Here is a 23,543-nt window from a genome sequence, read left to right as displayed (position 1 = left end):
ACTATTCGATTTACAGCATGGTGGAATCTTCAAGCATGCGACTCCCCAGTCGCTGACTCGCTCTACTGCACGCATCTTACAGTCACATTTTACAATCAACGCGCCATAGTGATCAACCGACGGTCGGGCCGTTATTGTACATTCAAAATTAGGCAGTTTATCTGCCAGGTTGGTAAAGAAGGGACATTCCAAAAGGATAGTCTCAATGATTATTCAACTCCATCTATTCGCATTTCAAGTAGTATACCTTCTTCCTCAATATATTCAAATTTATTCGCACAAACATGCTATAAACAGACTTTAATAACTTTTGCAAATGTCTACCAGAACATAACCATGCTAGAGATAGATAGATCGTTGCAAGATCGTGCCAAGATAGATTGTTTGAAAAATTATGCTAAAGCACTTGGGATTCCTTTAAAAAATACACTGGAACGTTTGCAGACGTATTACAGATTTCGAGAGTAAGTACAGTTGAAATTTATATTTCTTTCTTCTGTCTCGCACTTTAGTTGCAATTATTTTTAAATTATTATACTTAATTTTTCAAAGTGGTATCATATTTGTATAGATAAACATTTTTCATAATAAAACTTTTGGCTTTTAAAAATGTATCGTTTTCATTATTTCAAATAACAAATATTTGTCAATATTTTGACTTTTAATGTTAATCACTGATGACGTTTTAATGGGTAACCAGTTCCAGCTGATATGGTAGTTCTCAAATTTCCTTTACTTACGGTTTTATTTTTAAAACAAAGTCGATACGTCAGTAACTGTCGACAATCGTTTCTGAATTATCGATAAGTATTTATATATTTAGGAAATTGAAAGTGAGCGTGCATAACTGTGTTCCACGACAAAAGGAACTAATTAGTGTTTTGTACAGCTTCTAAATCGTTGAATGGGCACAAGAAAGTCAGTAAATGTCATTAGAATAGAGCTTGATACATTATTTTCGAAAATTTATAAAATTGAAATTCATTGACCTCAAAATTAATCATCTAGCGGTAGAAGGTTGGAACTAATAAACAAAATTCATTGCTACATTTTCTTTTGCATTCTTTCAGTTTCATTGGGTTTGTAGAATATTCTTTTTGTCCCATAAAAGTGTAAAAGTTCTTAATTTCAAAGGAAAACGTAATTAACATTTCATTCAAATCTAGTGAAATAACTACAAATATTTTATTCAAAATTTGGTGCATTTTAGTACAAAGTTAAAATGCAGTATTTACAAGAAACATAAAAAATAACAATAATTACATTCTTTTAAACATAAATATCACATATTTATAAATCAGACAACTTTGTTCATCGGTAATGATATTAAGACTAAAGTGATATCTTCGACTTTTCATCAAGTAATTCTATTTCAATACTTTTACCATTATTTTCTGTTTTTAATTCTATGTTATAAGTATTGGCCTATAAAAACAAAACCATTATTGAAATTTGTACTGAATTAGAAACTATAAAAGTATCATAATAAAAATGAGAATACCAGTTGTAACGAAGCCAAGAAGTATCTAGCTACTTCACAAGGTGGTTTATTTCGAACGACATTATCAAAATTCATTTTTTTGGTATCGAGTGTTTGCAATGTATTTATTATGTGAGAAGCATACTCATGAATTCGAAATGCAGGCCTGACTTCAGCCTCTGATAATTTTGCTTGCAGAGAAGCGTGCCATTTTGCCACAGTTTGATCTAATTCTGTTACAACATCTGTTTCTTCAAAAATCTCCTTCATTTTGCCCTCAATTAACGTCTGATAATCTGGCAAAGAATAGGATGTATTTATTTCAGATTCACCCCAACTGTTCATTAAATTAGGGGGTTCTTCAATCATATCAGGTGACTCTTGACCAATTGTTGATTGTGATCTAAAATTGATAGGTGTAGAACTTCTGCTCATTATTTCTTCGTCGTTACGTTCTGTATCATCGTTCTGACTTTTAGAACTGCAAAAGTCCAATAAATTAATGGAAATATTTGTCATAGATGTTTGTCGACCACTATCATTCTCTTTTTCTGTTCCATTGAAGCACTGATCAAAATTTTTCATAAAATCCTCCAACTCCTCTGATAAGAAAAAAAAATATATTTTAAAACATTAGAATATTATTTTAATATATAAAATATTTAAAATATAATTTTTATCTGTCTTACGTTTTTGTAAACGTTTAAATTTTGATTTTGTTCTTGATACGTTATTCTTCCTTGAGGATAGTTCCGTTTCTCGTAAGATAAGTTTTGTTAAACACTCGGATTTATGTATTTTAGATGCTAGTTTACGTTTTTTCTAAAATAGAATGCAACATAAAACGCACGTAATACAATATTCATGTTATGTATGAAGTAATTAATACGGATGACGTTCAAAATCAACATCGAACCAATAACTACAAATAATGACCTAAGTCAAACTAGGTATTATTAATAATGACCTGCTAAATATTTAAACCATAAAATATCGATACATCACAGTTACTTTACACATACCGAGTCAACATTCGTTTTCAGAAGAGAAATATGTTCTGGTATTTTCAAAATAGTTGTATTGTCAGAAAAAACGTGTTTAATTCCTTGAACAAGTGGCATTGGTTTCCATTCAAGTTCATTTACATCATCTACAGAAGAAATGGACATTTTCGTTGTTTGACTCCTAATAAAAATATCGTTATATGCATTAGATATCATGAATTTAATAATATTAATATCTTTTAAAATTTCGTACCCTTTTTTCCGTTTATTAAGTAATTTCTCTTTCGTGTGTGCGCTATTTGATTCTTTGAGCTGAACAACTTGTGAATCTTCTTCAAGAACCTGATCTGGTTGTTCACAATGATCCATTTTATCATTAATCTCAATTTGCTCTGAGTCATTAGAATTCATAATTGTACAATGTTCATTATTAATATCCTTTCCTTCTTTTAATTGCTTATGCTGCTCTTTGCACAAATCCTTATTTAAAATAACTGTATTAAAGCTATTATTCTTGACACATGATATTTCATTATTGTTATTTAACATATCTTCTTTTTCTATAATTTCTGATTCGTTTGGTGAAAGAATACTTTCTGTTGGTGGAATAAAATTATCTTCATCTTCACAGTCTTCGCGAATAGATGCAATGGAATGATTTGGTGAGGCAGCTGAATGATATCCTGAAGTTCCAGTGCCAGGAGTTTTTGGTTCAGAATATGATGATAACGAATTTCTGCCTTTTTGAACATGAGAACTAATTATACGAGCAAAGTCATGCGATGTCAATTCATCCACTAACATTCCAGTTGTACTTACAGCTTGATTACACCTTAAAATTAAAAGCATGATCTAATACGAGAATTAAGAAAAAATCAACAACTACTCACCGAAAATCATATTTCTTTCCAATAACTTCTCCTAAAACATCGTAAACGTGAATGGGAATACTAAATTGTGTTGTGTTGTTTTCTAACTGAGTAAATCGATGGCTTAATAACTTTATCTTTTTCTGTCCTTGAAGCTGATTTTTCTTATCAATATTTTTTCCAATATCTTTTTCTAAGTCAATGATTACAAAGTTATCAAAATTAACATAAGCTTTCTTGCTACTCTTTTTCTCCTTAGACTTTTTTTCTTCTTCTTCTTCTCTAATAAATATATAGATGAACTATTAACTATAGTATATATTCATTTGATATTATATTCAAAATTAATAGTTACTCATATCCAAAAAATGTTTGTCTCAAAATTTCTGTCTCGCTAAATAGACGTTCAATTCTGCGCACATATACATTTGTTGAATTTTGCAGAACAAGTGCTGCTTCTCCAAAATTAATATTACATGGTTCTTCTAATAATGCATAATATTCTTCTAAAATCTATAATAACAAATAATAATGCTGTTTTTATATTATTTTATAAATAAGTAGGTTCGAATCTGACTATATGATCGCAAGTAACTGAAAAATATATAGAAAAAAAAATGTGATACTATGAGAGGTATCTTGAGAAGTATAAAAGGTATTTCGTAAACACATAAAATCAAACATTACTTTTCACGGAAAGTATTCGAACCCTACGAAACTCTATCTTGAGCTTGATTATTGTATACAGTACCTGAGACAATGGAAATTTCCAGTCAGCAAGATCTTTTGCTGGTTTCATAAGTTGCACACTAATATCTTGTAACGTGACCATTTTTAAAATTTCGATATTTGCTTTCCTGAACAGATATTCTACAAAATATTATTTAATTTTAAATAACAATAATCTTAATGGATTTGATTAAATTATTAATAGTAGACAATTAGGTATAATACTTACATTAAACTATAGGCTTTGTATTCATATACAGCAAGTCGTTAATTCAAAATGAATATCAAATTAGTTACTTCATTTTGTATCACACATGTTCCCTATATGCAGGTGTGTATTTAACAGTATTTAAATACTGTGATTACTGTAATTTCAAAGTTTATATCAGTCATATCATAAATTACAAAAATAGCAGAGTGTAAATCATATTAAATTTCAGATAAATATTATTGATAACTTAAAAAGTAACAACAGATAAAAATTTCTGTTTTTATCTTTTATTTATACGTACCTTATAATAACACATGTACGAAACAGTGTTATAACTTAGAACTATATAATTACTTATAGTTGATAACTCAAAATAACCAAGAAAGTAAAGAATTATGTAAATATTTACGTTATAAAATAAAAAGTGTATTTTGTGTATGCTTTACACATTGATTATCAAATTCTTTTTTTGGAAGTAGTCAAATAAAATTGTATCACATAATTTAGGTAACATAGATATACACATATATATATTTATAATGCACATAAATTATACGTGTAAATATTAATTTTCTATTATTATAGTTTATTTCACGAGAGAACCATAATTATTTGCGCATTTCAGCTGACTTCAGTGAACTCTTTTACCATCAGTGTAGTACCAATCTATAACCTATTTCTTGTTTCATGGTTATATACACGGTGAACAAAAATACTTCACAAGATATCTTATATACATATTGAGAGAAATAAGTAGACAAAATCATTTTATTATTATTACGTAACTCTTATGTGTCATAAAAAATCTAACCGAGTTTTAAGATAATTAATTGACTGGTAATGGAGAAATAAATTTACTAATAGTGAAAATTGAGTAGTTTCCAGCAGGTAAATATTAATCATCTCTGCATGGGAACACGCTAAATAAAAGATCACCAGATATATGTACTTTAACTCAAAGCTGGTTTAAAGCGCTTGCGTATTACTATTCATTATAAATTATGCCAGAACCAATCAAAGCAGATCTGCGCATCGTAAACGAAAGTTTGTTGCTGGGCAATGCGGTTCTCTCGAAAAATAAAAAGTAAATGCAAATTTTAATATACAACTCTAGTGCCATCTCTGATCTGTATAAAGTACCAAAACAACTGTACCGATAAATGATACCGTTAATTATTGCAACTTGCAGCTTGTATCATCTACGTTATTTAAGATATCTACTACCTGAACATAATCTTTCTTTTAATTTCTCTATTGTAATCTTCGTAACATTTTCATTGTTTTGTCGTAAATTCTGGTTAGAGGGAAAACTCGTAGAGAAACTCATGTTTTTGGAAATGTCACTGGCAGGATTGTTTATCCACCATTTTGTTTTGCTGTCGTCCTCAGAGTTTTTCCTGGTATCGTGGCCTATTTTACAATGAACTAGATTGACTCGAATTTGAAAAAAAATCATTGAAGCGGACGACATTTCATACTCTGGAAGAAAACTGTTTCCGACGAATTCGAGTTAGTTTTTTTTTTTAATGAATGTTCTCGTCATGGGGATTTGTGAGATTTCACCTCGAGTTCTGACCCAACTTTCCTGACTTCTTTGATCAAATGGCGATTACTAGATAAAACGTACAATTTTCGCGTCATTCGCCACGTAAGTTTGATGTTTTAATTACAATAGTTAGTTAAATCGGTACCGATTTTACTCGGTGTAACGTTTTCAACTCGAAAATCACTTAAGATCCTCTGAGAGTATTACTTCAGTTTTTGTTTAATAATCCATCAATACCATGTAATATTATTAATGCTATAGATTATAACAATTTGTGCAATACTTATTTCAATTAGAGTTTAAGTTTATATGATTTTATCTTTCCTACTGTAGGATGTCAGGTCAGAGTGGAGGGCATCGCTTACGGTTGTCCAAACTCAATGATCAACTAACATGCAAATTATGCGGTGGATATTTTATTGATGCCACTACTATTATAGAGTGCTTGCATTCGTGTACGTGTATTCTTTCGTCACTTTCTTGATCCTTTTGTTTATGGTGAATAATTTTGATTTCATCATCACAAAAGGGTTAAGCAATCATTTGAACATTTTGATATAAGCAGCGATTAATGTCACACTACAGTTTGCAGGAGTTGTATTGTGAAGTATCTGGAAAACAATAAATATTGTCCAATATGCGAGGTACAGGTGCACAAAAGTAAACCACTATTGAACATTCGTCCAGACCACACTTTGCAGGACATTGTGTATAAATTGGTACCTGGATGTTATCAAAGTGAGTTCTATAATTAATCAAAAGAGTATGCGATTCAAATGACTTAAATGACCAATTTAAATATTGTGCATTTCAGATGAGATGCGATGCAGAAGGGAGTTCTACTCCAAACATCCTGAAGCATACACTCAGGCAACATCTCCAGAAGCAAGAGGAGAGCCAACCGAATCACATATATATTCTCCGGATGAATCTCTTAGTTTGTCATTGGAATATTTCAGTCCAACTAAAGATGTTAAAGGAGTACCTGTGAAACCTTTATTAAGGCGATATCTTCGTTGTCCTGCAGCAGTAACCATTTTTCATTTGCAAAAACTTATTCGTGCTAAATATGGCTTAACCGATGCACACAGGGTAGACATAATGTATAAGGAGGAACCATTATCCACTAGTTATACATTGATGGATGTAATGTATATTTATCATTGGAGGCGGGTAAACATTCAAAATTTGTATATATACATACGAGTTTAATAATTTCAGCGTTATAAAAATTTTGTTTATTTGTTTCAGAAAGTGCCATTGCATTTAAGTTATAGGATATTTGAATCTTCTCCTAAACGAATAAAACTTTCAGAAGATAACGTCAATTATAAAACATCCTTACTTCATGCTGGAATTGATTCCATCGACTCAAAAGAAGAACAATCGCTAAAAAGAGAATGGAAAGAAGTTCAATTAAAAATCTCTGAAACTGGTATAATGAGTATCACGGATATATCAAACCAACAATTTCAGAAAAGTGCAGGAGTTGAAAACTCAATTGTTCCAAAAATCGAAACAATAGATACATCAATAGCCAACGATAATACTAGTGGAAACAACATATTTGAGATTGCTAAACAAAACGAGCAGTCGTCGGGTGATATTTCTTCTAAAGTACATGAACTTGATGACAAGAAAAATAGCAATCAAGTAGAAACCAAGAAAATTTCAACTGAGGGAACAGAAAATACGGTAAGCTGTAAAAATGAAGAAGAACCAAAAAATCATTTGGATAGTACTAATGTCGAAGACAAAACAGTTTCACAGTCGAAAGAAACTGTACAGTGTATAGATGATAATGACAATAGAAATAATATCGAGAATGAGGATCAAAAAGATTCATCTAGAAATAACAATAATATTACAATTGAGGAAACTAAATTAGAAACATCCAAACAGAATTCAAAAAATGAAATAAAACTTGTAAATACCGGATCTAAGATCAATGCTCTAAGCGTAAAGTTGCAGTTTCAACCAAAAATCGAGCAACTTAATACTAATAATAATGTGTCTTTGAAGAAAACTGTAAAAGATAAAAAAATTATGCCACAATCGTCGAAAAAAGCGGATACAAAGACCACTGAAAATGTAAAATCTGCGGAACTAAAAAATTCTGATGCTTCAAAAGCACAGGTTATGGCAAATAATTGTGGAACTGCAATGAATAAATCATTGATACCGTACTCTACAAAAATGATATCGCAAAAATCTGCTTTAGAATCCCAAGAAAGTGCAGATTCTGATTCGTCGATGCATTTAACCACCACCTCCGTTAGTTCTGAAGCAAAAGAATCAGACTCTAATATGAAAAAAGTGCAACAAACTGAACAAGATAAAAATTCTTCTCAAAAAGATAACGTTTCAGAAAAAAAGACGTGTTCCCAGAAGACAAATGGACAAACAAACACAATTTTCCAAAAGATGCCGTACGTGCAGCTTGAACCACTCACAAGTGAGAGTTTCGGGTCACCTAATGTCTCCACATCTCGAGCTGCAACAGTTGGTAATAATATAAATCCAACCTCTACATCAACGATAAGTCAGTCTGTGTCTACGTTTCCTTACACGGTTCAAGATCTAGTAAACAATACAGTGTTGAAAAATTCGTTGAAGAATTTGACATCAACGACTCAAAAATTGTCTGTAGCTACATCTTCAGAAAACAGCTCAGAAACAACTACATGTGCAGTATCGGAAAACACCACATTTAGTATGCCTTCTACGAACGTTTCTTCTTCAAAAAGCACATACTCAAATTCAATAATAAACACTTCAAAGGAATCAGCAACAAAAGGAAACTTAGAAATAACTGGTACATATTCAGTGCCTCCATGTCCCGATGCTATTCCGATTTCTTTAATGAAACCAACTGTTCGTAAAAGCGAAGTGGTTACTAGAGGTTTGAATATAAATGAAATTTGTGCAAAGATTGGAGCCTCTGGTTCAAAAATTGATGATATTTGCGCTAAAATTGGGGAGAATTCTAAGGAAAAGAACAAGATAGAAGTAAGAAGCAAATCTGAAATTCCAGATTTGTTAAAAATTGGAAGGAAAAATAGTTCACAGTCTGGATTGACTGATTCGTCTGCTAAACAACAACATCAAAATATTCCAAGTGTACCCGTTTATGCTCCAAATAGTAATGCAGTTACTGTGGAAAGTAAGAATGCTTATGTAAATGTGAAGGATAGTCCAAGAGCTACATCGCTAGTATCTAATTCTCCAATAGTAACGTCACACTCTTTACAAAAAGTTCCTTCTTCTGTTTCTAAAAAGCAAAGTCAAGCTGTGGGGTATAAAACGCTTCGTGATCCTCCGAGATGCTGGAATCCTACTCTTTCAAAAAACAATTATGTAGCAGTTAAAAATCAAAGTAAAGAGGCACAAAACCAATTACATCAGACTGCACTCTTTGAAAGGAGTAAAACTATTCAATCCAAACCTGCTAAGATCTTCAAAATGAGAAACATGCCTAGATATTTGGGTAATCCTGCCTCTGGGGTGAAACCAATGTACGGGATTAGTAATGAGTGTAAAGAAAAAGAGCAGGCATCGATAACACCAACAACGACAACAAATGCATCAAACAGTTCCAAAAATGGGAGTCTAAGTATGATGAAGATAGATCCTAAAACTCTATCTCCAATCGTTTCTACAGTTAATTCACCTATCGTTTCGCCACCTCCATATTCTCCTAGTGCAAGAAGTTACCCGAATCCTCCATTTTCAAGAGATATTTGTAGAAGTACTGGCTCACCGATATCTCCAAAGAATTCTCCAGTAAATATGCTTTCAACAAGTCCTTTTATACCTTCCCCAACACCAAATATGAATCCCAGATTAATTTATCCTCATTTTCCACCACCTTTTCCAGATGCTACCAGGTTTCCAAATCCTTTAATACGTTCACCAATAGGAATTCCATCTCCTAGTGCCTTCCATAGTAGTTTACCACCTTCAATTAATAAATTGTATCAACGATCCAGTTATATTCCACAGACTACTGGCTTCTCTCCAGTTTCACAACCACCAACAGTCCAGAGAATACCACCAAGCACTTATTCTTCACCTAAGTCGCCTAAAACTACCTCTTTAACAGCAATGTCACCTACGTCTTATGGTTTGGTTAAACAGGAAACACAAACTGTCGCAACATCTCTCGAAACTAATAATTTACTTCTTCCAAAAAGTTCATCACAGGAAGATGTCAGTGCATTTAATTTATCTAAGACTGGGAACTTCTGTAATGCAGAAACTGTTAAAACATCAACAGATATAGTTCGAAATTCTAAATCGACCACTGTTTGTCTTGCTTCAAACATTGGACAAAATAAACATTCATTAACTGTTACTTCAAAGATTAAGTTAGAACCTTCACTTAGTACAGGAGAACAAGAACAGAACAAAGAGCAACTAGAAAAAGAAGCTGCAAAATGTAAAGAAGATAGTTCATATATTTCAAAGGAACAAAATATGGAAAAAAAACAGACCGATGAAAATAGTGATAATGTAAATAAAAAAAAGGAGAAATCAATTTTTCAGATTAATGGACTGAGCAATGATAACAAACAAGAAGCATCAGTAGAAAAATTCATGGAACAACAAAGAGAACTGAACGAAACAAAAACTATGCAAACATCTGAGAAAACTACTGCGAAACCACAAATAGAAGAATCCAAAAATGAGGATTGTGAGCGAAAGGAAAATACAGCAAAAAAATCTGAAACCCAAGTCAACAAAGTGGAGACGTAATTTATGAATTCAAAAGTCATTTACCTTGTATATTTATGTACATAAGAAAGCTTTTGGTTATTGTTATATTCTATTGTAGCCAAGAGAGTTTATTAAGCTTCAGCTTTTTTTATATTTCACAATTTTGATAACTTTTTCCGTAATAGTCTTGATCGAAAATCAATTTAACAGAGTATACTGCAATTTTAATTATTATGATTTTTAACTCGCAGAGATATATTAAAATAATATTGTGATTAATGTGTTGGTAATATCAAAATTATATTTTGCGATTAAAAGTCATAATAATTAAAAATATAACACATAACAGTGCTTGACTCGAATGAAGTAAGAAACAAAAAATGGTTGAATATAGTCTAAATTATATTTAACGTAAAAACACACCAACGCTATACAAAGATTATGTAGGGAAAATGAATCATAATATTATTTATGCAATATTTGACAAGTTTTTATAATTTTATGAGATCTGTCAATTTACAGTATTTGTAATACAGTGGAGCCCCGTTATATAACCGGACGGTATATGAATTTAAAAATTTGAAAATTTAAACATTTTTATATTTCAGGATTTCGAAGCTGTAAAATTAAAAATTCGAGAATTTAAAAAATTCTATATATAAATCTAAAAATTTGGAAATTTGAACATTTCTACATTTCTACATTTCTAAATTTTAAATGTAAATTCCAAAATTTTTAGACATTTCAAAATTTCACAATTTCTAAGTTTTCAAATTTTTAGAAATTCTAAATTTCTGAATTTTTAAATTAAAAAATTGTCAGACTTGAAGATTTACAAATCTAGAAATTTAGAAATTTGAGTCCAATGCGCCATATGAAGTGGAAGCATATAACGAAGCTACACTGTACTTTTGAACAAATTTGATTGCTTATTTGTTGATATATCTTCAACAAGTAGATATTTAACCAAAGCCTCGAGAATTACTCTAATCTTCCAGGTAGTTTTAGCTACATGAGTATATACCTTCTTTATAATCAGCATACGTTCTTTATAAAAAAAAAATGCAACTATATTAAAATATCCGAGGCCTTATCACAGTAATCGTATATATATAAATATATATATATAAAATAATATTAAGAAAATCGAGCAAGAGAATATCATTGTTAAATGATTTAGAAAAAAAGGATAAAGAAGTATTACATTGCGCGTGATTTCTCTCTTTCCAGCTTAATTAACATTATCGATGTGACGTTTTGCACCGACTTACTAAAACAGCACATATGGATAAAAATCCACTATTAATTTTGCTAAGTGCCGGAAAGAAAGAAAAAGTTAATATATGATGAAATTTTTAATGATGAAAGATCGTTCTTTTCTTTTTTTAGATACGTTTACTTGTAAATAGTGTATAATGATTCAAAAAGATCTATATCACGTATTAGATATAAAAAAATTATCGATTATTAATGTAATTTAACATGCATATTTTTAGGATCTAAGTACACGTAACGATAGTATTTTTTGTCTAATACGGGAAAGCAATTTTTAGAAAGATGCCTGATTGTAGAGCAAAAAACGACGTATTTTTAATAAGTTATTAGTTGTATGCGCGCGCGACTCTTTTGTATACAAGGTGTACCTGAGTGAGTGAACGAGTGAAAAAAATGTGTGTGTATAATTTTTGTATAAAGAAAATTTCAGTATCGTTTGAATTGAAACAATTCAACGAAGTTTTCGAGATTTGTTTTATTTATAGAAACGTTGATCGTCGTTTGTTTCAAATTTATGTATGTATTTCTGCGAATTGTCTATGTGTGCGTGCGCATACGCTCCCACACGCGCGCGCGCGTTATTAATACAGTAATAACACTACGTGAAGTAGAGAATGTTCTTTTAACTATAAAAATATAGTTGATTATACTTTACAGAGTCTGTTATTTGTATACAATTTTACCATTACACTTACACGTACAAATTGAATTTATTATTAAATAAGTATTATAATGATTCATTTATACAAGAATACATGTATAATATCATAAGCTGTTAACAATTATTTCCATGAATTACATAACAGAATGATTACGACAAAGCAAAAAATATTTGCAACAAAATTTTAAAATATTGTACATGTGTTGTACCGTATAAAAGTAAATCCATAACATGAATGTTAGCTAAACATTAGTCAGTTTTTCTGAGTATCTGATGGCATCTTTAAGTTTAAAGACTAGTTCTTGCAATTGTTGTATTGTACATGAGAATGTTACATGGTTTATTGTTTCCCCTTCTTTAGTACTAAACCGTACATGGTACAGTGGAACACCCAGGGAATTGCATGTGTCCAACTAAAAACGATTTTTGTGAATACGAATGAATAAAGCATTTGTGAATGAAACGATCGGTAGTCTATTCACCGGTCGATTACCTTGACACAATAATCTAGATGCCAGTCTACGTCAACGATATGTGGTGGGTTATTACCTATCGACTCTAGTTGTGACTGTATCATTTTTTTGTTATTAACATATTTTTCACATAATTTCTTAATTCTTTGTTCATCACCACACGCTTGATTTAAAAAAGTCTTTAAGCCTTCTTCATCTAAATCATGTCGAGCAGCTTCTACAAATAAACATGCCGTATCAGCAACAATTTTCTTTGCTAGAATTGGTTTTAAATTCGCTGCTTTGGTAATATCTGCAATTTCATTAATGCAAGTAATTGAATTATTTAACAGTACTTAGATCTGATAATTGTAAGCAAAATAATACTCACATCTTATTTCTGCAAGACTTTCACATATGTAAGAAGTAGCTGTATCTAAAATCTGTACAAAATTATCATCATTAACAGTATTTATATTCAGCATATCATTGAGACCATCAATAGTGTTCTTTGACAGTTCCATTATTATTCGTCTATGTTTAGATTCACCTAAAAAAATGTTAAGTCCTAAGTTAAAGGTTTTCGTACCTTAATAAGGTGAGATTAAAAAAATAAACAAAAAATATATACAAAAGAAAGTGACATTACAGGTTATGTTTATAAATCATCAGATATTATTGTCATTATTTATTGACATCGTTGTTTATCATTATTATAATGTATTGGATAATGAATAAGTCATTTATTTAACTTACGTTATAGAATATGAATATCGCAATTGAACATTCTTATCATAACCGGAATGCAATACAAGTTTTAGTAAACAATATAGTATTATAAATTTAAATACTCAGATTTTATTATGTTTACGATTTTATTGAATACTTATTATATGCGCAAACTTAAAATAACATATTATTTTTATAATAAAAATAGTTAAATAATGTCCCAAAATTTATAAATGCATAATGATGGAACAGAATAAAAATATATAAATACTTATACATTATATTAAACATATATTATACGTTCATATCAGCATTATCTATTAAACAAAATGAAATATTATATTTTTTTTCTTATTTATTTATATAATAACGTGACAACTAAAGGAAAACACATACCTAACGCATGCGCACTTGCTCAATAACCGCCGCGGCGTTGCATACGACGTTTTAAAAACTTTTATGGATGTAAATACAGAAATATTGTACAAATATATCAAAATTGTTTACTTACAAATTACTCGTTAATCAATATAACATATTTAATTATACACGCGTATTAGTACAATAAGTGTAGCGCGTGTCATAAAGGCATACTGCGTAAGTTATTATATTATAATAATACTATATTCAGTATAAATTGACATACAATTCAATGTTAAGTTCTTTAAATATATAATTTATATTCTATCAAAGCAACTCAATTTTTGACAATTGTGTTCTTGACAACTTTTCAAAATGTCACGCGTCACCAATGAGTGAGGACGCATGCGTGAATTGATAAAGATTTGTTATTTCTGCGCATGTTCTATCCCGCTAATTATAAAAAAATTGATGTCACTTATCTTTAAGCAAATAATTACTTTCTTACATATATAAACTATTTCTATAAATTTAGAAATATAAATATCTTTAATTTGTAGACCTCCAAATGTTCAAATCTAAAAACTTTAGAATTTAGATATTTAAAAGTTTTAAAAGTTTTAAAATACTATGACTGTAATTGTATACTTGTATCGAATAAAATCTAGTCTATAAACTATTTTAGATCAGAATTGTTAGAAGTTTATGACACATCGGATACCCTCTTTTGTTATTAAAATTTAATTGTTCCAACAAAAATAATATTTTAAAAATCTAGAAAAGTAGTGTATCAATTGAATTTGCAATAACCAGATGATTACTAAAAAATTACATGCAAATAATAAATAAAACTTATATTTTCTTGAGCTTCCAGAAATTGAAATTTTAGGTACGATCGATTTTGCAAATACAAAAGAAGAATAAGCGTACGCCTGCGCCACGTTCTGCATGTAGTCTTTTATTTCAAGTGCTTATACGAGCACACAGCATTGGAAACGAATTATGTAGTTTGTTCTGTGATATTTATTAATGTGATATTTTAAGGTGGTTGTGTAAAGACTTGCACAACAAAAAAAAACTTACGAAAATGCGCAACAACGTAAGTTCACGTCAAATAAAGAATATACTTGAAGAAAGAGAACGTACACTTAAAAGAGTTTCAAAGTTCATTACTATTACTGCATTACGACAATCAATCTATTTCTATTGATTTCTCGTTCAGCACCCATTTTTCGTTCTCATTTTTATAACTTTTATTTAGTACTCACCTTTAGCTATAAAATCATCAAAACAGTGGCTCATACAAATGAATTGATCTTTTTGCAGGAAGGAGCGGCATTATATCTATTACTGTTACTAGTTTTATGCGTAGAAGTATATACGACAAGTGCGAGGCACCTTATCAAGAAACGAAATTACAGTGATCAAAGCGTTAGAGGTTATTTGGCGGAGGTAAACAACCAGTAAACAGGTTACTGTTACAAGCTTTGTTTTGAATAATTTATTAAAATACAAACAATTTTTTGTTGCATAGAGAACTTGTTGGTGGAACGAAGTGTGCAAAGAAGAATTTCATAGTAAATTTCGATGTCGCTGCCCAAGATGGTCCTATTGCCGTGCTCCGGGTAGATATTACGATGCACACTGCAGCATGACACGCACTGGCTACATTTGGACTCAACCAGAAACGTCTTTAACGGTCGAGATTAATAAATGAATCACTCGAGTATCAATTTTTTACCAATCGTTCCTTTACTTGATCAAAATGCCATGATATCAAACCTGTATACCGAATATAGCTACTTCTTATAGATATTTATACCATAAAATGGGAAGTTAATGTTTATATACATTAATCGAAAAAGATTTATCTGAATTTGTCGCAACCGTTGTACGTTAAATACAGTTGTGATGAACGTTCATTCCTCTCTCATTTATTTCGAGATCTCTTGTTTCTTGCGTTACTACCTTTTCTGTAACAAACTGTAACAAATAAAATAACAATTTATTCAGTTTATTATTTTAAATTTAATTTATTACTATAGTAACAAAAATACAGATATTTTTCACTACACAGATCATTATACTTATCAGATGAGTTTTTGTTCGCGCTGCGCATGTCAGTTTTGATTGGCTGAGTATGCTTCGTAACCAAGAGCAACGCGCATGCGCACTTTTGATGTTCCAAGCAATTCGAATATATATGACCTGTGGTCTTCTACATATATGCACGTTCATGGTTTATGTAATACGTTTATTTTTCAACAGGACAAGAGAGCGGATAGTTAAAAGGAACAGTAAAAAGAAGAACGATAAATTCTTGCTGTTTTACTTCTTCATTAATTCATTCACATTTCACATAATAGATGCACTACTAACAAAGAGAAGGTGCTGAAATTAAATAATTAATGTTGCGCAAAATAAATGTAGTGATAGATATGTAGAATACATGTGGTATAATACACATACGAATGAATGTACTTATGTACAATACAAGTAGGTGCAGTGATCATACTTTACGCAAGTGATAGATTGGCGGTTAGGTTAATAAAAGAATAGTAGATTCTTCAACTTCGTTGTAACGAGCAAGTATGTAGAGGAAATATTCTTGCATGAATTTTGTATGATGAATTGAGTTTAACAGAATTTTTAAATCAGATTCCATGAAAATGAACATGCTGCATTCGAGAAAACAACCAATAATTCATCAGTTTTTTAATAAGTAAATCGTGTCATAGATTATTTTAAAAAATTTTAATTTTATATTTTCTCTTGCTGTAATTTGTTTATTGTTATATAGCAATAATAATATTAATGTTTGCATATCGAAATTACTTAAGCCCACCTAAAATTTCACTTGAAATAACTCATTTCAAAGTGCATCAGTGTTTCTATAATTGTGTTAAAAAGAAGTGTGCCTTATTACGATACAATCAATGGAATCCGCATTCCTTCCATGAACAGTTATACTTTTATTTTATCTAATCTATTGTACGATCTCACACCGTGGTTGGAATTAGTAATTAGTCTAATTTGTGTCTGCTAGTAAATAAGACTTCAACAATAAATTACCGTTGTAAAAAAATACAGTGAATATAACAATTCAGTCTTTATTCTAAAATTTGTTTAGTTAAAACAAGGCATTTTTGTAGTGAAATTCGCACTGTACAGTATCTATAATAAATATTATAATTAATACAAAGTAATACAAGTTGTCATCGACAATTAATATGGATTAATAATAATTATTATTATAACAAAGGAAACGTAGAAACGAGAAGTATCGACTAGTCTTTTTTATCATAATAATTTATTATTGCTTTCGCGTGATCTTTCATTCGCGGTTCGGTTTTCATTAGTTTTCTCAAAAAACTTAAAAATAGATCGATATCCGTGTCCTCCATTGGCGAAGAAGGCGAAAAGTCTTCATCTTCCTGTTTTACTTTCTTTTCATCATCTTCTTCTTTTCTTTCCGTTTTCACTATCTCGGAAGGATCTAATTCCGCTTGGACACATTCTGAAAACCGTTCTCTAATTTCCGTCTTATTATCAGAGGCAATATTTGAATATTCCGTGTTTCCTTCGTGTTGTGAACAATCTGTATTTGTCAACTGCGGACGCTTCAAAATCTTCGCCCAAGCGTCGAAAATACTGTCCCGTGTAATTTCATTCCATGATTCACTGATAAAATCAATACAGTGTTTCATGTTGTAATTGGTGAAAAATGTATTGATCCCCTCACCATACTGTAGTACCTGCGGACAACGAACATATGTTCACGACAGACAAGTGTAAAGAAAGCATCGATAAACAAATGTACAACATACACACTTTCTGAATCAATTTATGCCGAAATAATAATTTCAATTTGGTAATTATCCCTTGGTCCATCGGCTGAATTAACGCCGCGGAATTACAAGGTAAAAACATCAACTTAAACTGTCCGTCGTCCGTTTCATTGTCCGTGAGTTTATGCCTCCTGAAATTATTAATTAACAGCACAACGTTTCCTGTCCGACCGTGCTCTAATTGCCGTTGTCTCACCGCTGTTTTGAAATCGTTGCTGTACCAATCTCTAAACAGCTCTTCGTTTATCCAACCGTTAGGCTGGTTTTTGTACGTCACGGGTAACGTATGTTTATGTTGTTTCAGTGCCCGAGAGTTTGCGTATTTATGTATAAATAACAGTGGCAACTTGTGCGTGCCATTAGCGTTCGCACATACGCCGACAGTTACTTTCTCTTTTTTTGTTTTGTCTGTGAGAACGCGCCCTCCATTTTGGATCAGCATTTTACGCGGAAGAAATTTCCAAAGGAGACCACATTCGCCCATATTATAAATATCCTCGTTATTAATCTCTCGACTTGTTAATAATTGTGCGAATTCGTGCATGAAACTATTTGCGGCGTCTTCATCGGATTCTACCGGTTCTCCGTTATTCTTCACGAAGCGTACGTCGTATTTTTTCTTCCAATTCCATAGCCAGCCCTTGCTCGCTTTGAAATTGTATATATTATTACATTCTACAGCGATTTCCTTCGCTTTTTCCACCACTACGTGATCATTCAATGCACCTCCCTGTAATCTCCTCTGTACGAACCAATTGTACAACCTGATTTCTATCTCAGTATATATGCGCTGTCTTCGTCTGCTCTTCTTTAAATTGTTTGCATCCGACGCAAATTGCCGTATCGACTGCGTGTTCTGTCGATAACGTCTAACGGTTGCTGCACTGATTCCGTACTCGCGAGCGACATTAGCGGTGCTTACACCTTTTTCTAATTTGTCCAGAATTTCTAAGCGTTGGGCCATGCTTATTTTTGCCATGCCAGAACTGGATGCCATTATGAAAAAAATAGTAACTTGAAAATTTTTTGACAGATTTGTTGAAGAAATCTATTTCAATTTTTTCGCGACAATGATACTCGAACGGTTTCAAGTAACGAACTGACGAACGTGGCGTAGTCGAATGCCTGTAAAGGTCGCCATAACTGAGCGCTGAACTCCCGCCATAAACGAACGCTATCCCCACCAGTTCGCGAAACTGGTTTCGGGGAGAGAACCGTCGATGAAAACAAAGAAACAGGATACGGTGGTCTGATTAATGTAGCCTCAAGACAGTATACATATGTATATATATGCGTATATATGTGTATAACTACGCAGCACACATATGTTTCTTTGTTTTCATTGACTCGCTATATGAAACCATCTTTCACGGTAACTGATTGCACCCAGAACCGAGCAGCGGCGCTCAGTTAAGATATCGATATTTTATTGTTAAAAGCTAATTCGTGCTACACGTATTTACAAAAGTTTATATGTTCCAAATAAAAATTAGTTTCGAAAATAAAAATGTAAAAGTATGACTTGTTTTTGTGAAAATACACAAAACTTGTAAAATTCGAAAGTCGGTACTTCTTGTACGAAGTGAAATAACGATTCAAATTTTTTCTGCACTTTCATTTGCACTGCGTTCGCGAATTGCTATTAAAGTTAAAACGTGATCAACTTGTCATGGATTAATTTGAATACAGAATAAACACGTGTTGTACGTAGAATACATATACGATATATCACATATCGATTCTTTCAGTTCTGTCAATAAGTACGTAATAGTGGTGTGCCTCTAGGACTTCTGAAAATTCATTTGGTTTAAAATAGCACCTTTCAACATATTTTTAGGAGACGTACTGAAACCAATTCGCATGACAGCGGTGACATTAACGGTGAAAACAACTATTAGGACATAATGTCGCTGTACTTTGATACACGCGTACAAACCCCGGAAACAGCTTCTATAAGTATTGCCATAAGCATGGCAATCTGGCATGCCAAATATCCTGTGCTAGCTGTTGCTGCATATTCTCAAGATAAGGGTAGTTTTGTAACTATTTATGATGATCAAGGAGAACTCGTACTGGATGTGAAATCACCAAGATTTTGGTATCGCAGAACCGAACATTCAAAATTGCAGGTGGCAGCTCTTGGATGGAATCCAGAAAGACGTTGGCTCGTTGTAGGATTGGAAAGCGGAGAATTGATGGTTAATAACCTGTTAAAACTTTGTTAAAGCAATTGTTTTGTAAGAATAAACAGCAGTAAACCTGTTATATACGTATTTATATACGTATTTAGTTATGGCCAGGCGATACTGGGAGCGTTGAATTTAACTCAGTAATCTCACTACACCATGATCCTATTACACTTCTGCAATGGAGTATGCATGGAGGAATAGTGGTAACCGCGGATGCAACTGGTTTTATAATAGTCTGGCATCTTGATTGGAGAGGTTACTTGGCAGTGATGTTTCGCCATGAGCTGAGGGTTTCTTTGGTACAAATAGTATTTAAAACAATTCCACAGAAATCAGCGTTCGATATATAGTGGGTTGAAATATATTTTTTGAAGGTATAGAAAAGATTAAAAAATAATAATCATTTTCAGTTGTTTACCGAAAACAGCGGTTGCAGGAGATGAAAGATTGTTGGATATATTTAGCTTTTGGCGTCCTAGAACGACTGTACAACTAACGGCTGCACTGCAAAGAGATAATCATACATTTTATGTTACAACAAGCAGCGGAGTAATATACTTTGTTGACAAAGAGGGTCTATGTTGGGAAGTTCTCAACACAAACGGTGTCGCGCTGCAGTTTCTATTGTACCATCAAAGTAGAGATTCCGTTATTATTATGACGGAAGGGTTAAATATAGGGCATTTTCAAATGGATCCAATTACTGACAGGCTCGTCGAAATAACAAAAGTTGTTCAATTACATACTGTTTGCTTCCACCAGAAAAGAGTATCGAAATTTTCTGTAAATGTTTATTTGTAGGTGAAACTCAGCGGTAGATACAACGTGTCACGAACTAGCCCAGCAATGTGTTAGGCCGGTGAAAATATTGTAGCAATTCTTACAGGAGAATTAGGTGTCCATTGTTGGGATCTTCATAGCGGCGATAGTTACGTGCTGTCTGCTCCGGATTCATCTCCTGGAAATATCGCTACACCGCAAGAGATTTGCACAAGCATATCTTTTTGCAAAAATAATGGTGCTGTCTGTATATTATTTGGAGCATAAAATATGTAGAAACAAATGCATTACTAAAATTTTCGAGGTACTTTGGCTGCTGGTACAAATCTGGGAACAATCTATCTATGGAAACGTAAAGGTGAAACGGATTACGATGAAAATGGTTGGTCGAGTGTACCAAAATCTTATAGCATTCATGAAACAGTGAAACACCTTATATGGGGTGCTGGTTTTTTGAGAAATCCATTACGGTTAATTGTATAACGAATGTTTTTATTCTACATCAACAACCAATGTGTGCTGCATATAATGACGGTGTTTGCGCCAGTCAACTCGCACCTACTCAAATTTTACTAGAAATTGACGAGCTTTCTTACGTTTTGAAAAGCGACATTCCAATACAACTGGTAGCTGTAAACAAAGAGCACATTGCTGTATCCTCGGGTAGACAAATCGTGATTTACGAAATATATAAAGATAATTCCCTGACGACTACGATGGTCACAAGTTTCCATTGCGATACGGAGAAGCTGTTAATATACGAGCATACTTTGATCGTTCTGACCCCTGTAGATATTCAACTACGATCGATGGAAGGTACAGTTATGCAGATGTTGTTACCTACGTTACCAGGAGAAGGTGAACCGATCACGATGGACCTTACTGGACAATATCTTACGGTTGCATCTTTGTATGGAATTTTAAAAATTTGGGACTTAAGTAAAAGGGAAGCGAAATTGCATCCCAGAACAATGGCAATTTACGAAGCGATCAATGATTTTGCTGAAGTCATTGAGGCAAAGTGTAACTCGAACTGTCGTTTAGTATCCATTACAGTTGCCAGGACTAACTTGATGCCCAGTTCGATTTTATACGTTTGGGACATAGAAAGCGATCAGATACACGAATTTGATTTCGCAGAATCTAATGACATCGACGAAGATGATACTGGTCTGGCTGTAAAATGTAAAGGAAGATTAGTAACTGCTCATTGCTGGGATGTGGATAATCCTAGACTGCTAATATGCCGTGCTGAAAGATTGGATAGTCGAGATTCTAAACATTCAACGAAACAGATGAATGAAAATGACTACGATGTCTCAAAGGTCAACGTAGTTTTGGTTTCTATATTCGCGACGTCGGATCACGGGATTGTTGTACAGGACATAAAACCGGTAACAGATGAAAATTCCAGATTACTGGGTGTTCAGGCTCCGCACATAATTAAGTAGTAATTTTAGAAGTAATTGTTTTCCAAGTAAGTTCTGATTTAAAATAATAAAATCTTTTAATATTGAAACAATTTATAGTAATATAAACAGTTTCAACAAACGAAACATTGACGTAACATTCATTTAATTTTATATAACTAAAAATTTGTATAGCAATAATGCAGTGTTTAGTGCATTAAACCTTGGTGTATTAAATGATTTACATTATACTTTATTATTTACTTTTGCTATCAATTATTTTCATGATCATTTTCAGCAAGTATCTAAAATGGTATTAAATGTATATGCATTTAAATTGAAATCCTTATGTCTTTATGTAATAATTATGCAGGATAATTCTTTTCTTAGTATATTACACTGCATCAGCAATTTTTATCTTATTTTAGCAGCGGCAATTAGATTGTACAAGGTTCATTATTTTATGAAAAGTACATATTACATCATGTATTATAGTTTTACATAAATTTTCATATAATATAACATGTACATGTATTAATTTACGCTAAAAGTCCAAAGAGGTCTTTGAAGCAGATAAAAATGTTGCGAAACATAATGTTTGCAACTTATAAATTATTTCATGCATTTGAAACATTGAATAACAAATACATTAAAATTCAACAATCTTATTACATCTTTATATTATAAAACTATAATCTACTTGTTCCTGTAAAACTTGATCCATGTGACTACATTGGTAATTGAAATATTACAAAAGTTTTAACTGGCTGAAGTTTTAGTTTATTTAGCACTTTTATTAATATCTAAGATGACATTTATAAAAAAATTTTTCTTAATTATATATACGTTAATTCATAATAAAAATTATAATAAATACATTATTATAATAAAATATAAAGTTTTTATAAAATCTTAATTAAATGTGATAATAGTTTATAATTACAATATCAGTTATTTACATTTTTTAATATGTTACAAAAGTTATTTGACTAATAATTCTTATGTTATTTCATAATACAAAAAATTGCCTTGAGAAAAGAATAAGTTATTAACAATAAACTGATAATATATTGCAGAGAAGAAATTAATAATGATTAAACATTAATTGAAAGCCTATAGAAAGATCATAATTAAATTTCCAATTAAATATAGTTACATATTCAACAGTGAAATCAGTTAATTATTCGAAACTTAGTAAGTATTAATTTTAAGGATCAATTACAGAATATGTATACATGTAAAGTACATTTCTAGAATCATACAATCTTTTGTTTGACTTATTTTA

The 23,543-nt window shown here is 31.6% G+C and overlaps 4 protein-coding genes and 1 pseudogene across 13 annotated transcripts; 3 read left to right on the top strand and 2 right to left on the bottom strand.

Moving 5' to 3' along the window:
* The first annotated feature begins 49 nt into the window (after window positions 1-49).
* LOC100879416 (uncharacterized) lies at window positions 50-12,484 on the top strand. 6 transcript variants are annotated; one of them, XM_076534181.1, is made up of 7 exons: window positions 50-238; window positions 328-464; window positions 6,173-6,294; window positions 6,425-6,577; window positions 6,654-7,012; window positions 7,091-10,277; window positions 10,385-10,494. In XM_076534181.1, the coding sequence occupies exons 1-7, from the start codon at window positions 206-208 to the stop codon at window positions 10,387-10,389; spliced, it is 3,996 nt and encodes a 1,331-aa protein (XP_076390296.1). In that variant the 5' UTR covers window positions 50-205; the 3' UTR covers window positions 10,390-10,494. The 6 variants fall into 6 exon arrangements, with proteins under 6 accessions (XP_076390296.1, XP_076390294.1, XP_076390298.1 ...); XM_076534179.1 differs by having other exon boundaries at window positions 7,091-12,484; XM_076534180.1 differs by lacking the exons at window positions 50-238; window positions 328-464 and adding an exon at window positions 5,450-5,802 and having other exon boundaries at window positions 7,091-12,484.
* On the bottom strand, window positions 1,162-4,799 carry LOC100879302 (uncharacterized). The gene is made up of 10 exons (XM_003704469.3): window positions 4,595-4,799; window positions 4,312-4,447; window positions 4,105-4,223; window positions 3,709-3,866; window positions 3,375-3,635; window positions 2,738-3,316; window positions 2,503-2,665; window positions 2,170-2,302; window positions 1,502-2,082; window positions 1,162-1,425 (listed from the first exon to the last, which is right to left on the bottom strand). Exons 3-10 carry the CDS (start codon window positions 4,183-4,185, stop codon window positions 1,333-1,335), a joined length of 2,049 nt encoding a protein of 682 aa, XP_003704517.1. The 5' UTR covers window positions 4,186-4,223; window positions 4,312-4,447; window positions 4,595-4,799; the 3' UTR covers window positions 1,162-1,332.
* Window positions 12,485-12,521: 37 nt separating the features above from the next.
* Window positions 12,522-15,688, bottom strand: LOC100875411 (COMM domain-containing protein 3). Of its 4 annotated transcripts, none has more exons than XM_012287941.2 (4): window positions 15,550-15,688; window positions 13,335-13,493; window positions 12,985-13,256; window positions 12,522-12,904 (listed from the first exon to the last, which is right to left on the bottom strand). In XM_012287941.2, the coding sequence occupies exons 2-4, from the start codon at window positions 13,465-13,467 to the stop codon at window positions 12,734-12,736; spliced, it is 576 nt and encodes a 191-aa protein (XP_012143331.1). In that variant the 5' UTR covers window positions 13,468-13,493; window positions 15,550-15,688; the 3' UTR covers window positions 12,522-12,733. The 4 variants fall into 4 exon arrangements, with proteins under 4 accessions (XP_012143331.1, XP_003704565.2, XP_076390333.1 ...); XM_003704517.3 differs by lacking the exon at window positions 15,550-15,688 and adding an exon at window positions 15,301-15,437; XM_076534218.1 differs by lacking the exon at window positions 15,550-15,688 and adding an exon at window positions 14,069-14,210.
* Window positions 14,894-15,954, top strand: LOC100875523 (uncharacterized). Its single transcript, XM_012287939.2, has 3 exons — window positions 14,894-15,131; window positions 15,359-15,484; window positions 15,567-15,954. The coding sequence occupies exons 1-3, from the start codon at window positions 15,120-15,122 to the stop codon at window positions 15,747-15,749; spliced, it is 321 nt and encodes a 106-aa protein (XP_012143329.2). The 5' UTR covers window positions 14,894-15,119; the 3' UTR covers window positions 15,750-15,954.
* Window positions 15,955-16,294: 340 nt separating this feature from the next.
* On the top strand, window positions 16,295-22,929 carry LOC100879638 (intraflagellar transport protein 140 homolog; annotated as a pseudogene). The gene is made up of 6 exons (XR_013038934.1): window positions 16,295-16,420; window positions 19,718-20,078; window positions 20,171-20,418; window positions 20,480-20,798; window positions 20,871-21,087; window positions 21,154-22,929. The product of XR_013038934.1 is annotated as an intraflagellar transport protein 140 homolog (transcript).
* Window positions 22,930-23,543: the final 614 nt, after the last annotated feature.

This window comes from Megachile rotundata, chromosome 8 (assembly GCF_050947335.1).
Source record: "Megachile rotundata isolate GNS110a chromosome 8, iyMegRotu1, whole genome shotgun sequence".
Taxonomy (NCBI): domain Eukaryota; kingdom Metazoa; phylum Arthropoda; class Insecta; order Hymenoptera; family Megachilidae; genus Megachile; species Megachile rotundata.
Note: the sequence above shows the minus strand (reverse complement) of the source record. Positions and strands in the feature narration are given on the sequence as shown.

Bases quoted from the DNA above. Each gene is read 5' to 3' on its own strand.
- LOC100879416 (XM_076534179.1), top strand. From the start codon at position 206: ATGATTATTCAACTCCATCTATTCGCATTTCAA. The intron at 465-6,172 runs GTAAGTACAGTT...TTCCTACTGTAG, and splicing joins ACGTATTACAGATTTCGAGA to GATGTCAGGTCAGAGTGGAG. The intron at 6,295-6,424 runs GTACGTGTATTC...GTCACACTACAG, and splicing joins TATAGAGTGCTTGCATTCGT to TTTGCAGGAGTTGTATTGTG.
- LOC100875411 (XM_003704517.3), bottom strand. From the start codon at position 15,334: ATGAGCCACTGTTTTGATGATTTTATAGCTAAAG. The intron at 13,257-13,334 runs GTGAGTATTATT...ATGAAATTGCAG, and splicing joins AAGTCTTGCAGAAATAAGAT to ATATTACCAAAGCAGCGAAT. The intron at 12,905-12,984 runs GTAATCGACCGG...AATCGTTTTTAG, and splicing joins ATCTAGATTATTGTGTCAAG to TTGGACACATGCAATTCCCT.
- LOC100879302 (XM_003704469.3), bottom strand. From the start codon at position 4,185: ATGGTCACGTTACAAGATATTAGTGTGCAACTTATGAAACCAGCAAAA. The intron at 2,666-2,737 runs GTACGAAATTTT...TATTTTTATTAG, and splicing joins CTTAATAAACGGAAAAAAGG to GAGTCAAACAACGAAAATGT. The intron at 2,303-2,502 runs GTATGTGTAAAG...ATTCTATTTTAG, and splicing joins TGAAAACGAATGTTGACTCG to AAAAAACGTAAACTAGCATC.
- LOC100875523 (XM_012287939.2), top strand. The intron at 15,485-15,566 runs GTAAACAACCAG...TTTGTTGCATAG, and splicing joins TTAGAGGTTATTTGGCGGAG to AGAACTTGTTGGTGGAACGA.